Genomic DNA, 12,730 nt, shown 5'->3' with positions numbered 1-12,730 from the left:
GAATGAATGGAAGGACCCATGCAAGCTCTGGGTGGGCCTTGGCAACCCTTGCACGGAGGAGGACCTTGATTTCTTCTACACCTCAACGACCATCACCGTTGGCAATGGTGCCAAAACGCCTTTTTGGGATTCTCCGTGGCTTCTTGGACGGAAGCCTAAGGACATTGCCCCTCTAATCTTTGAGGCCTCCAAGAGAAAAAAAAATGGAAAGTTAGGAAGGCTCTCAATGGAAATGCTTGGATCTTTAAGATTGGCCATGACTTTGTCGTCTCCGCTGCCCACATATGCCAATTCTTCACTCTCTGGATGCTTGTGGATGATTTCCACCTCAATGATCAGGCGGAGGACGACATTGTTTGGAAGCACTCTAACGACAGGAACTATTCGGCGGCCGCAGCATATAGGGCCCAATTCCTTGGATCGACATCTTCACACATAGACCTCATGATTTGGAAAGGTTGGGCCCCGCCTAAAGTCAAACTCTTTGCTTGGTTGGCTTTGCAAAACTGGATTTGGAGTGGCGATAGCTTGGAGAAGCACGGTTGGGCAAACTGCGGTCTTTGTCCTCTCTGTAAAAGGGACGACAAGTCAGGCGCTCACCTCTTCTACAAGTGTCACTTCACCATTCGGCTATGGAATTTGGTCATCCAGGAATTTGGTCTTTTGCATATTGACACCACCTCGTGGCACCTGGAGGGGTCTGTTATGGAGTGGTGGGACAAGCGGACCGATATTTATAACCCCAATAGACGAGCCTTGGCCTCTCTCACAATGTTCGTCTCCTGAACAATTTGGGAACGAGAGAAACGTCCGTGTCTTCTGCCACAAGAGTGCGCTGCCGCCAATCCTCCTAAAAGCAATCGTTGACGAGGCTAAACTTTGGGTTACCGTGGGTGAAAAAAAAAACTAGGGCCTGGGTGAGTAATTGGCATGCCGTTTCTTTTTGTCCGGGCATTGTAACACTCTAAAAACTCTATTCTCCTTTATTTAATGGATGAGGTAAATCTTTTGCTTCCGTTTAAAAAAATCCAGTACAAGACGATAGGAACCGCAAAATGTTGCATGCATGCCAAAAAGACCATATCCCAGCTATTTTAGTTTCGAATAACGGAACGGACACGCTATGGTAAAATTTCAACAAATCAGTCTCTAATCATATAACCTTTTTGTAACGACACCACCACGACAAACAAAAATTCCATGAAGTAACTAGTAAATCTCTCCCGTATCGACAGACAAAAGAAACCATCATATAATCTATTGCGAAACCTGAAAATTAGTTTGGAACTTTGGATGTCCTGGCTAAGCTGAATACTGAATCTGGTGGTTGCCCACAATGCTGTCAGCCGCTTTCAGATTGCTGCTGCTCCCCAGGATGCCCCTGCTGCTGTTGCTGCTCCTGAGGATCTTGCCACACATACGGCAGATGGCCCTGGTGGCCACCGTACCCCATCACCGCACCTGGCACCTGCTGCGGATAGTAGTAGGGGTACGACGCGTCAGCTGGAGCCCCCAAGAGCGGCAGCTGCCCGGCCCTAGGAAGCCCAACTCCCTCCTCCCTCATCTCATCCCTGGGGATTATGTCCACCAGGAAGTCGTAGACGTCGGTCCTGGTGATGGCGGCGGCAATGTCATTCTTCTGCAAGGTCCGGCGCTTGTTCTCCTCAGTGTGCATCCACGACCTCAGTGTCAACTCCAGTATGAATATCTCGCATGCTTTTGCAAAGACCACTGGGGCCTCGGCTGAGATCATGCGGACGTCCTCGTCGGCCTTCATGATCTTCTTTATCCTGGCGAGCGGCAAGGTGTGGTTCTTGAAGTCGGTGGCCTGATCAACCTCCGACAGTCGTTCGGCCCAGAACTGCTGCAGCTGCCTCTGCTGCTGCTGCTGGAGCTGCTGGTGAAATTGCTGCGCTTGCTCGTAGATAAGCTGGTTTTGAGCATTGAGCTGGGCTGAATTGGCAGGGAATGGTGGTGCTGGCTGTGAACCGGCAGGAATGATACCAGGAGCTATGGCTATTGTTGCTGCAGGCGGATAGGATGAGGCAGGATACACTTGTGATCCACCAGCAACGACATCACCCGTTGCAGGTTGAGATTGTGAAGACGGTTCCATGTCGGCTGCTTGATCTTGCTTGTGTCCAAGAACCTATGGTCTTTCTTGCACTGAAAAAAATAATGGAAACTGTTAATCAACTCGATCTTAAAGTAAAACAATCTTAAAGACAGTAACATTAGCCTCCTAGGTCACAAAATAGAACTTTGTGCGGTGTCTTTAGATGAATTTGATCATTAGCGGTCCTTTAGGACCAGTTTCATACGCTGGATATATTTCTTTATTACGATCCTCCCAATATCTTTATGAAGATACTTATCTGCTACTCCCTCCGTTCCGAATTACTTGTCGCAGGTATGGATGTATCTAGATGTATTTTAGTTCTAGATACATTCATTTCTGCGACGAGTAATTTGGAACGGAGGAAGTAGTTCAGAAACTGATAAGTTCTTAGTAACATCACCAGAGCAGATAATTGCATAGTTAAATTATTGAAAATACACATGCAAAACCAAAATGCACAAGAAAAAACTAACAAACTAATCTGGCTACAATTTAACAACCATTCTAAGTCACCACATATTTAGCATCTTCTCTTCTGTTACATCTTATTTCTGGTGCCCCTAAGAGAATGACCTCATAGGTGTGTTCCTAAACATACATCTAAATTAAATTACACTCAGCAATAAGAGTTCTGATTATATGATAGGCACTGAACTATGTATAAGATTATAACATACAAAGAGATTAGATTGTACAAGCAACCGATAGTGGCAATGGGGATTCCTAACTGCAGACGCAAGCCAGGTTCTCCGTAAAGCACACATAGCTAGAGAGTGGACAGCTAAGTTGAATATGCCCACTACATGGTTCCGAACAAAGAAACGGAAACCCAGATGGTGAGAAGGGTGAGAACGGATGTAATGCAGCTGGATAATAGAAAAATCATATTCACATCATATCCATTATCAAAAGATGGATGAATAGGTTTATTAAAAAAAAAGAGATACGAATACCAGCAGCAGACATGAGTATACAGAGCAGACATGGATACAAATTCTGAATCATGAATAACCATTCAAATTATTTCTCATGGTATATAAAGATAATTTGTGCATAAATATCAAGATGAATATTTTTTGATATCACCATCCGCACTCGTATCCCCTTCAGAGATGACATCGTTCACACGAGGTTGACAAAACCCTAACTTCCCAATTCATTTAGTAGTCAGTAGATCCCATGGAACCGTTTCGATCGATTATTTTCAATACTAAGAGCAACATCTGGATTCAATATTGATCCAGATCTTTGGGTCACCTTCTTCCTACAACCTAATGTGCCAAGCTAAGAAGAATCCTACTACCTATCAGACCGTGACAACCATGCTTTGGTGCATCAATTTCTGTACCTCGTGGCGTTGCCGATGATTGTTTATCAGATTTATGACGCCCTGATTGGAAAAACAACAGCAGCTTACACTGTATTTGGTAGGATTGTAGGGGTGGAAGGAGGGATGGCGTGGAGGAAGGCGTGGTCGTCGACGCTGGGGCGCCGTCGTTGCGCGCGCGCGAGAGAGAGAACAGGGGCGGCGGCTAGGGTTAGGTCTCCCGGCTCCCTAAGGAAGCCGAGCAAATATGATTGCTTCTTGCTTAATCCCAAAACGGGTCCTTACACGAGTTTATATAATCCTCCTAATAAGATATTTGGGCTAAGCCCCTAATAACGATAAGATAAAATGGGCCACAACTAACTGGGATAAGCCCCTAATATGTCGGTCATAACATCTCTCCCCGCCTGCACAAACAGCTCGTCCTCGAGCTGGAAGGCGGGGAAGATCAACGGTCGCCAAACACCTCCGTGTCAACTGGGGCGGGCTGGTCGCCGAGCCCGGCGGCGGTGGGGTCCTCCTCAATGTAGTTTGCAGCCTCCAGGTAGAAGAGTTGTGGGCAGACGTGGCCCGGTACGTAGGGTTCATCGCAGTTGAAGCACAACCCTTGGCGGCGACGCTCGAGTTGCTCGGCCAGTGTGAGCCGGCGGAACGTGCGTGCCGCAGCTGCGGAGGGGGGCACTGCGGAAGCCTGGGCAGGCCGACCCTGCGCGGGAACTTCCAGCCAGGGTGGAGGCCCAGCGGCCCGGGGCAGTGGCGCCTACTCGGTGGCCACCGCGCGATGCTCGAACGGGCGGGCGTAGTACATAGCCTTCTGGAGGTCCTGTGGCCTGCTGGATGGTCCGGTAGGCCGCCGACGAAGAGCTCAGCCCGCTGACGAGCCGAAACGCCAGAGGCGTGGCACGCCAGTGCCTGGAAGCGGCCGGCGAAGTCTTGCACCAAGGTGATGAACGAAAGACGCCCAAGCTCCGCCAGACGGCTCCCGCGTATAGGCGGACCAAAGTGCAAGAGGCACAAATCGCGGAAGCGCTCCCATGGTGGCATGCCGCCCTCGTCCTGTTCGAGGGCGTAGTACCACGTCTGCGCGGCTCCTCGGATGATACGAGGTGATCCAGTTGCGGTCGGATGCGAGTGTGTGATGTCTCCTAAAAAATTGGTCGCATTGGTTGAGCCAATTCAGGGGGTCGACGGTGCCGTCGTAGGTCGCGAACTCCAGCTTGAAGAATCTCGACGGCGTCTGGACGTGGACGACGGGCTGGTGCGCCTCGTCAGCACGGAGCAGCGAGGATGACGTGGCCGAGTAGGCGGGCATCAGGGTACCACCCCGGAACAGGGGCCCGTCGACGCTGGCGAAGGGCTCGGCGAAGCCCGAGGACCCGCCAAACTGCATGGCCGAGTGCGTCACCGACGGGGGGAGCACGTGCGGTCCAACTAAGGCCGTCGTGTAGACTGGCTCAAGGGACCCAGCGAGCCAGGCCGGTAACAGAGACGGCGACGGGGGAAACCAAACCTGGTGGATGGGCACCGCCGGGCCCGTCGTCGGGATGCCCAGGGCAGCGGTTGTCGGTGGCGGCGGCTGCAGCTGTTGCCCCTGCTGCATTGTGGAGGCGTCGGGGTTCGTCACTGGTGGCGGCTGCCACGACAGCTGCTGCATGGCGGCGGCGGCGGCGGGGGTCGCCGAGGATGGCGACTGCTGCGGCGGCGGGGCGGTGGCGAAGGGCACAGGCGGCTGCGGCCTATAGGATCTCGCGAGGAACGTGTAGATGCCCGTGACCGCCTGGGTGAGATCCCGGATGGCCGACGTCATCTCCTCCGGGGTGAAGACGACGGGGACGGGCGCGGCGGAGGTGACCGGCACCAGCAAGAGCGGGGCGCTGGCTGTGGTGGCCATCGGGGCGGTCGTCGCGGTCGGCAGCGGTGGGGTCGGGGTGGGCGGCGGCGAGGACATGATCGCACTAAAGCTATCTGATACCAAATTGGTAGGAATCAGATCCCTACTAGGGCGTGGTCTCAGATTGTAGGGGTGGAAGGAGGGATGGCGTGAAGGAAGGCGTGGTCGCGGTGCTGGGGCGCCATTGTTGCGTGCACGCGAGAGGGAGAAAGAGCGGGGGCGGCAGCTAGGGTTAGGTCTCCCGGCTCCCTAAGGAAGCCGAGCAAATATGATTGCTTCTTGCTTAATCCCAAAACGGGTCCTTACACGAGTTTATATAATCCTCCTAATAAGATAATTGGGCTAAGCCGCTAATAACGAAAAGATAAACTGGGCCACAACTACCTGGGATAAGGGCATGGCCAACGGGCCAGGCTGGACGAGTGCCCCATGCGCCACATCGGCCTGCCAAATGCCAGCTCGGCTGAACCTGCTGCTTGTAGAGAGAGATGGGATCCTGCAGAAAAGCTAGCCTCCTCCTCCCTGACAAAAGCGCTGAGGCAGCCGCTCGGGCGACGCAATGTGAGTTTCGTAGCTCCGCTCGGTTCAGTACCACCGTTTGCATGTGTTGAAAAGTGGGTGGAAGAAAAAGTAAAGTGCTGACATAAAGAAAGTAGCCTCCATTGAATGATTAGACTAGACTTATGCAAACACAGATTTACTGCATAGCTAGACTGACATGTAAGTGAGAAAAATAATCAAACAAACCTGTCAATACCAGTGCAATATAGATTTCTTAAGAAGCTAAGAAATTCTCTTGTTGATTCGCACAAACCTTGGCAAAGAAAACAGTATATATATACCTTGATAGCAAAAGACGACAAGACGGCACAACTGCAGGACAAGCATGATTGGTACATACTAATATGGAAAGCAATTAAAGATGTAGGCTGTCATAATCCTTTTGACACCTTCTAGAGGTTTCCGGAAAGCATAGTTTTGATACATTCACCAAGCATGGATTTGCCATTATTTCACGATAGAAAATAATCATGTGGTGAGCACAAACTTATTTATTTCGATTAATTACGCCAATTGGTGGCCTGCAAGAGACTCGCGTATTCACATTTCTCCATGATAAAGAAGGCAATCAACAATACGTTTTGTTGTATTCGACTATTAGCTTCAGATTTGAAGTAGTGGACCAGGTATAAGTAAACTAGAACACAATTGGCCCAACCAGTACACTATACACTATCTCATTTTCCTCTTTCTTGCCACAATCTCATATCATAATTGATGGGCTAACAATCAGTGCATTTCTGAGGTAGTTATAAATAATTGCGATTTTGTCAAGTAAATTTTATTTTTTTAAACAATCTAATTAGTTCAATCAAAAGACACATTATTTTGTGAGTATACAAAAAACCTGGCAGTACCATCTCTTGGAAAAGATGCCTCCTACAGAGGTTTATCCATGGAAAGATGCCCTGACACATGAATGTATCACTCTCGACAAAATGAGCCACGAGAACCATGCATATAGGCATAGGACACAGGGTAAAGTTGATGCACTTGTTTCATATAAATAAGGGTTAATGTGTCCTAGTTATTGCACATCTAAGTGACACAATCAAGCATAAAAAAGAAAAGAAAAAAGGAAAAAGAAAATACCCACATGAATCGCCATGTAAGATCAATGACATAGGAATTAGATGTGCAATACTTGTGGCACATCTAGATGTGCTTTAGCAAAACTGTATAAATAATGTGCTTTGTATTGTGTGTGCCAACTAACATGTGCATAATTGGATTAAAAAAATCAAGATAAGATTTTTCGAATCTTAAATGATTTTCCTAACTTGCTGCCAACTCGATGATGTTTTTCGTTTGAGTGAACTGAATATTCTGACATAAGCAACAAGAGGAGGAAAAACTTGTAGGGCAAGCTTGGGGTCAAACCACACACACCCAAAATCCTTGTGTCTCTAAATACATTACATGAACGTATATGATTCTCCCCAAAATGCAGTTAGTAGAAAATCAACAAATTTACCAAATTACAGAGCGGCGAGCAGGTTAGTAAACGAATGTCAATAAAAACTAACTACAGATACAGAGTAAGAACAAATGTACAGAAGGGGGGAATTTGACTAATTAAGCTGACTGCCCCAATTTGACCTGGACGACAGGGCTTTCAGACAATACTGTTTTTAGCATTCAAGCTATCTTCGGATTAAATTCGATGCACTTTATGTATCAAATGTGGAAAGTAATATACACACCAATCATGCGTACAAGTGACAAGAAAAGAACTAATCAGACTATGAGGGTTTTACAACAGCTTTCGTTTTAAGAATGGCATACAAAATTAGTTGTAATGATGCTGCACATTCACAAACCTTTGATGGATTTTGGGGGCGCTGAAGGTGTTTTGCCATGCCGGTACCTAGGTCTGCCTCTAAGCACGAGGAAGCCTAGGAGAGTCGAGATGCAGCCCATCCTTGACAAGGCAAGATCAAGGATTAAGCCATGGAAGGGGAAGATGCTTAACAGGCCAGGCAAGCTTGCTTTGGTTAACTCGGTCCTAACTGCTATTGCAACTTATTATCTGACGTGCTTTGCTGCGGATGAATGGGCCTCCAAAATGCTGGACAAGTTAAGGCCGAGTTTCCTTTGGGCTGGAGAGGAAGAGGCCAATGGAGGGAAATGCATGGTGAACTGGAAGCAATGTTGCATGCCAAAAAAGTTTGGCGGGCTGGAAATCAAGAGCATTGAGGCATTCGGAAGATCGCTAAGACTGAGGTGGCTTTGGTATGAGTGGGATGATATGGAAAGGCCTTGGAAAGGAACGCCGGTACCGTGTGATTGAACGGACAAAAAACTCTTCGGTGCTTCTACCTCCATCTCTGTTGGCAATGGGCAGATCACTGGCTTCTGGCACAATAGATGGCTCGATCTTGATGGGGAGTTGCCCAAAGGAATTGCACCGGACGTGTTTCCCTTTAGCTTGGAGGAAAAACCTGAATGTTAGGGAAGCTCTGACTGAGGAAAGGTGGATGCATGGAATTCAACGGATGTCTACTGAGAACCAAATTCACCAATTCACCAGGTTGTGGGAGAAGGTGCAAGCGATCCATTCAACTACTGAGAGGGATAAAATCTCATGGAAGCTGTCCAGCAATGGTTGTTACTTGGCCAAGTCAGCTTATGATGACCAGTTCATCAGCCGGATAAAGCCGCCCCACCCTGGCATGGTTTGGAGGACAGTTCATCGGCCGGATAGAGCAGCCCCACCTTGGCATGGTTTGGAGGAGTAAAGCTAAGCAGAAAGTCAATTTCTACACCTGGCTGCTACTGCAGGACAGAAATTGGACGGCCGACAGACTTGCCAGTGTGCCCTCTATGCAATCAGGCTCTGGAGGCGGCTGTGCATCTGCTCCTCCATTGCCCGTTTGCCAAGGAGCTCTGGGTGGCCGCCAGGAGCACACAGCAGCGCGTCGCTAACATTGCTCTGGGAGCAACATCTATTCGATCCTGGTGGCGTAAGATCAATACAGGAACTGCAAGAGAGGCAAGGCAAGAGCAAGTAACATTTGCCATACACGTTGCCTGGATCATATGGAAGGAAAGGAACCGACGGGTCTTCCAGGCGACAACCGCCCAGGCTCCTGCTCTGTTGCAGCTGGTGATGGATGATGTTTCCCTCCTGAAGGAGGCCTTCCGCGAGTGGTCTCGTCAGGAAGTGGGGTAATCAGCCCATGTCTGATTGATCTTTTTTTCTCCTCTTTCCTTCCCTCATAAGAACTTCGGTTCACAAAACTTGTCTGTACCTATTCTTTTCCCCTATAATGCAATGGCAGAGCTCCTGCCTTTTCCCGTCCAAAAAGAATAGCAGCTCCAAAAGTTAGACCAGGTATGGGCAGAAAAAGAAGCCCGGAAAATGGCGCAAGCTCAAATCTACATGAAGAACGAAGCGACAGGCCCATTCCTCCTCCCTCGTACAATTCTTCACCAGACATGACTACATGAGGATCACAGCCCACATGGCCATACAGACATGCTCCCGATTCCAGAGAAGCTCTCACGCATGCACACCGATTAATAGACAAAGAAGTCCAACTCATAGGAATCAAGAACTGGATATTCGACCACTTACTTGAAAGCAAACTAGTACTATCAGAATACAAGATTATTCTGCCAGTATCAGAAGACCTGGTTTTTCCATGGAAAGATGGCGCCTGTCACATGAACGCACCACTCGACAAAACGCGGCATGAGAGACATATGACGCAGCGCAAAGTTGAGGTGCTTGTTTCGTATAAACAATGCGTTTAATACTGTGTGTGCAAACTAGCATGTGCACATCTGTATTTTAGAAGAAAAAGAAAATCAGCATGTAAGATCTTGGAATCTTCAATGATTCCCCTAACTTGCTGCCAACTGGGTGGTGCATTTCCTTTGAGTGGGCTGAATTTTCTGACTTATACAACCAGAGGGGAAACACTTGTTTCCATTGTCCACTTTGGTAGGGATCAAATCAAACACACCCCTCATGCATCAGTGTTTCTACTTACACTAGATGAATGGGTACAGTAAGGCCCTCCCCTAAACGCAGTTAAACAGGAAATTAACAATTTACCAAATTACAGAGTAAGTAAAGGAAGGTGTACTGAAGGGGAAATTTTCAGTAAGCTGACCGCGCCCCAGTTTGACCCCGGAGACAGGGTTTTCAGAGCAATAAGTACTATTTTTAGTTTTAGCAAGTCAACCTATCTTCAGACAAGATTCGACGCACTTTCTGCAGCAATTGTGGAACGCGTACAAGTGTCAAGAGTTAGATCGGGTATGGTGTGAAAAGGAAGCCCTGACATTGGCCGGCCCAAATCTACAGTGCCATGGAGAAGGAAGCGACAGGCCAGTTCCGATTCTTCACCGGACGCGCGCGAGGATCACAACCCCCACCCCCAGTTCCGGAGCGGAACCTCCTCGCGCGCGCGGTAAAAAAAGACACCGGCGAAATCACTGCCCACGGCGGCCGTGGATACAGAACTCCCGATCAGAGAAATCAAGAACTGGATTTTCGGAAACTTACTCGGAGTCGGAGGCGTCAGGGCTCGGGAGTTGGCTCCACGCCGCGGCCCCGTCGGAGGGAGAGAGGCGGCGGCGGCGGCCTTCCGTCCTTGCGGCTAGGGCACGGATTGGAGAGGCCCCTCCCCTCTGGAACTGGAATCTCTCTCGATCTCTTCTCTCCCTCGGTCTCTCGGCGGCTCTGCCTTGTTAAATTCTCTTGGGGGCGAGGGCGAGAGCACCTGAGGGTCGCGAGCTCCGCTCTCGGGTACGGTATGGGACCCGGTAAGCGGCGCGGGCGAGGCTCGTTTGAGTTCGGGTTCCGCCCGGTAAGCGAGCGACCCGGGCGCGTTCTCTGGTGTGGCGCGCCCGGCCCAGGGCCAGGTGTCGCGTGGGCATTGCGCGACAGCCGACAGGTGTTGGCAGCGGCCGGCGTGCTGGAAGATGCCGCAGCATTGGTTAGTTTAGCAGGTGTGTATTGTTCGTGTCCAACGGGCCAATCATTGTCGCCTCCGGGACAGCAGGAGCTCCTGCTCAACCCACTATAGTAGTATAAATAAAAGGCCTCGCTGTTTGCACAAGATTTTAAGGGCATGTCGTCGAGTCGCCAGCGATCATCCGGACAAAAGCGATCTAGATACAGTTTGCCATTCAACGCGGTATACCATTGGTCCATGGACGGTCCGAGCATACGTTTTTCCCTCCTACACGATCTGACTTTCTTGATTTTATTATAAGCAAAGTATGATTAGACTAAACAAACTCAACAAAACAAACGATGAAGATATGTGATAAAAACTAAAGGCTACGTCAAGGCTCTTTGACGTCGCCATCTCGGTTTCACCTTTTGCGTCCCAACTTTTCACCACGAGTCAGGCAATGTTAGTGTAGAAGGCCCAACTTTGTATAGGCTGAACTAGTCTCAATTTCAAGACCCGTGAATGATGCAGAGCATCTCATGACATCACTGCAAGCGCACTACCAAGCCTCACAAGCTACACCTGGCTCAGTGACTCGAGAACTGTAGGATCGAAAGTATGTCTAGAGGGGGGGTGATTAGACTACTTGACCAAATAAAAACTTAACTTTTTCCCAATTTTAGTTCTTGGCAGATTTTAGCTATTGTAGGACAAGTCAAGCAATCATCACACAATTCAAGCAAGCATGCAAAGAGTATATTGGCAGCGGAAAGTAAAGCATGCAACTTGCAAAAATGTAAAGGGAAGGGTTTGGAGAATTCAAACGCAATTGGAGACACGGATGTTTTTCCCGTGGTTCGGATAGGTGGTGCTATCCTACATCCACGTTGATGGAGACTTCAACCCACGAAGGGTAACGGTTGCGCGAGTCCACGGAGGGCTCCACCCACGAAGGGTAACGGTTGCGCAAGTCCACGGAGGGCTCCACCCATGAAGGGTCCACGAAGAAGCAACCACCCACAAAGGGTCCACGAAGTAGTAACCTTGTCTATCCCACCATGGCCATCGCCCACGAAGGACTTGCCTCACTAGCGGTAGATCTTCACGAAGTAGGCGATCTCCTTGCCCTTACAAACTCCTTGGTTCAACTCCACAATCTTGTCGGAGGCTCCCAAGTGACACCTAGCCAATCTAGGAGATACCACTCTCCAAGAAGTAACAAATGGTGTGTAGGTAATGAACTCCTTGCTCTTGTGCTTCAAATGATAGTCTCCCCAACACTCAACTCTCTCTCATAGGATTTGGATTTTGTGAAAAGAAGATTTGAGTGGAAAGCAACTTGGGGAAGGCTAGAGATTAAGATTCATATGGTAGGAATGGAATATCTTGGTCTCAACACATGAGTAGGTGGTTCTCTCTCAGAACATATGAGTTGGAATTGTGTATGTGTTCTGATGGCTCTCTCCACGAATGAAGAGGAGGTGGAGGGGTATATATAGCCTCCACACAAAATCCAACCGTTACACACAGTTTTCCAATCTCGGTGGGATCGACTCAACAAACTCGGTCGGACCGAAAAGGTAAACCTAGTGACCGTTAGAGATTTTCGGTGGGACTGACATGCAACTCGGTAGGACCGATATGGTTAGGGTTTGGGCATAACGTAATCTCGGTGAGACCGATTACACAAACTCGGTGAGACCGATTTTGGTAATTAGCTAACCAGAGAGTTGGTCAGGCAAACTCGGTGGGACCGATTTGCTCTTTCGGTGAGACCGAAAAGTTACAAAAAGGAAACACTGAATTTACATTGCAATCTCGGTGGGACCGATCCGCTCTTTCGGTGAGACCGAAAAGTTACGAAAGGGAAACAGAGAGTTTGCAATCCCATCTCGGTGAGACCGAGATCCCTATCGGTAGAACCG

The 12,730-nt window shown here is 48.9% G+C and overlaps 1 protein-coding gene across 2 annotated transcripts; it reads right to left on the bottom strand.

Moving 5' to 3' along the window:
- Positions 1 to 1,127: 1,127 nt before the first annotated feature.
- On the bottom strand, positions 1,128 to 10,582 carry LOC119331713 (nuclear transcription factor Y subunit C-4-like). Of its 2 annotated transcripts, none has more exons than XM_037604879.1 (2): positions 10,412 to 10,582; positions 1,128 to 2,166 (listed from the first exon to the last, which is right to left on the bottom strand). In XM_037604879.1, exon 2 carries the CDS (start codon positions 2,114 to 2,116, stop codon positions 1,343 to 1,345), a length of 774 nt encoding a protein of 257 aa, XP_037460776.1. In that variant the 5' UTR covers positions 2,117 to 2,166; positions 10,412 to 10,582; the 3' UTR covers positions 1,128 to 1,342. The 2 variants fall into 2 exon arrangements, with proteins under 2 accessions (XP_037460776.1, XP_037460777.1); XM_037604880.1 differs by lacking the exon at positions 10,412 to 10,582 and adding an exon at positions 5,722 to 10,345.
- Positions 10,583 to 12,730: the final 2,148 nt, after the last annotated feature.

This window comes from Triticum dicoccoides, chromosome 7A (assembly GCF_002162155.2).
Source record: "Triticum dicoccoides isolate Atlit2015 ecotype Zavitan chromosome 7A, WEW_v2.0, whole genome shotgun sequence".
In the NCBI taxonomy this organism is placed as follows: domain Eukaryota; kingdom Viridiplantae; phylum Streptophyta; class Magnoliopsida; order Poales; family Poaceae; genus Triticum; species Triticum dicoccoides.
Note: the sequence above shows the minus strand (reverse complement) of the source record. Positions and strands in the feature narration are given on the sequence as shown.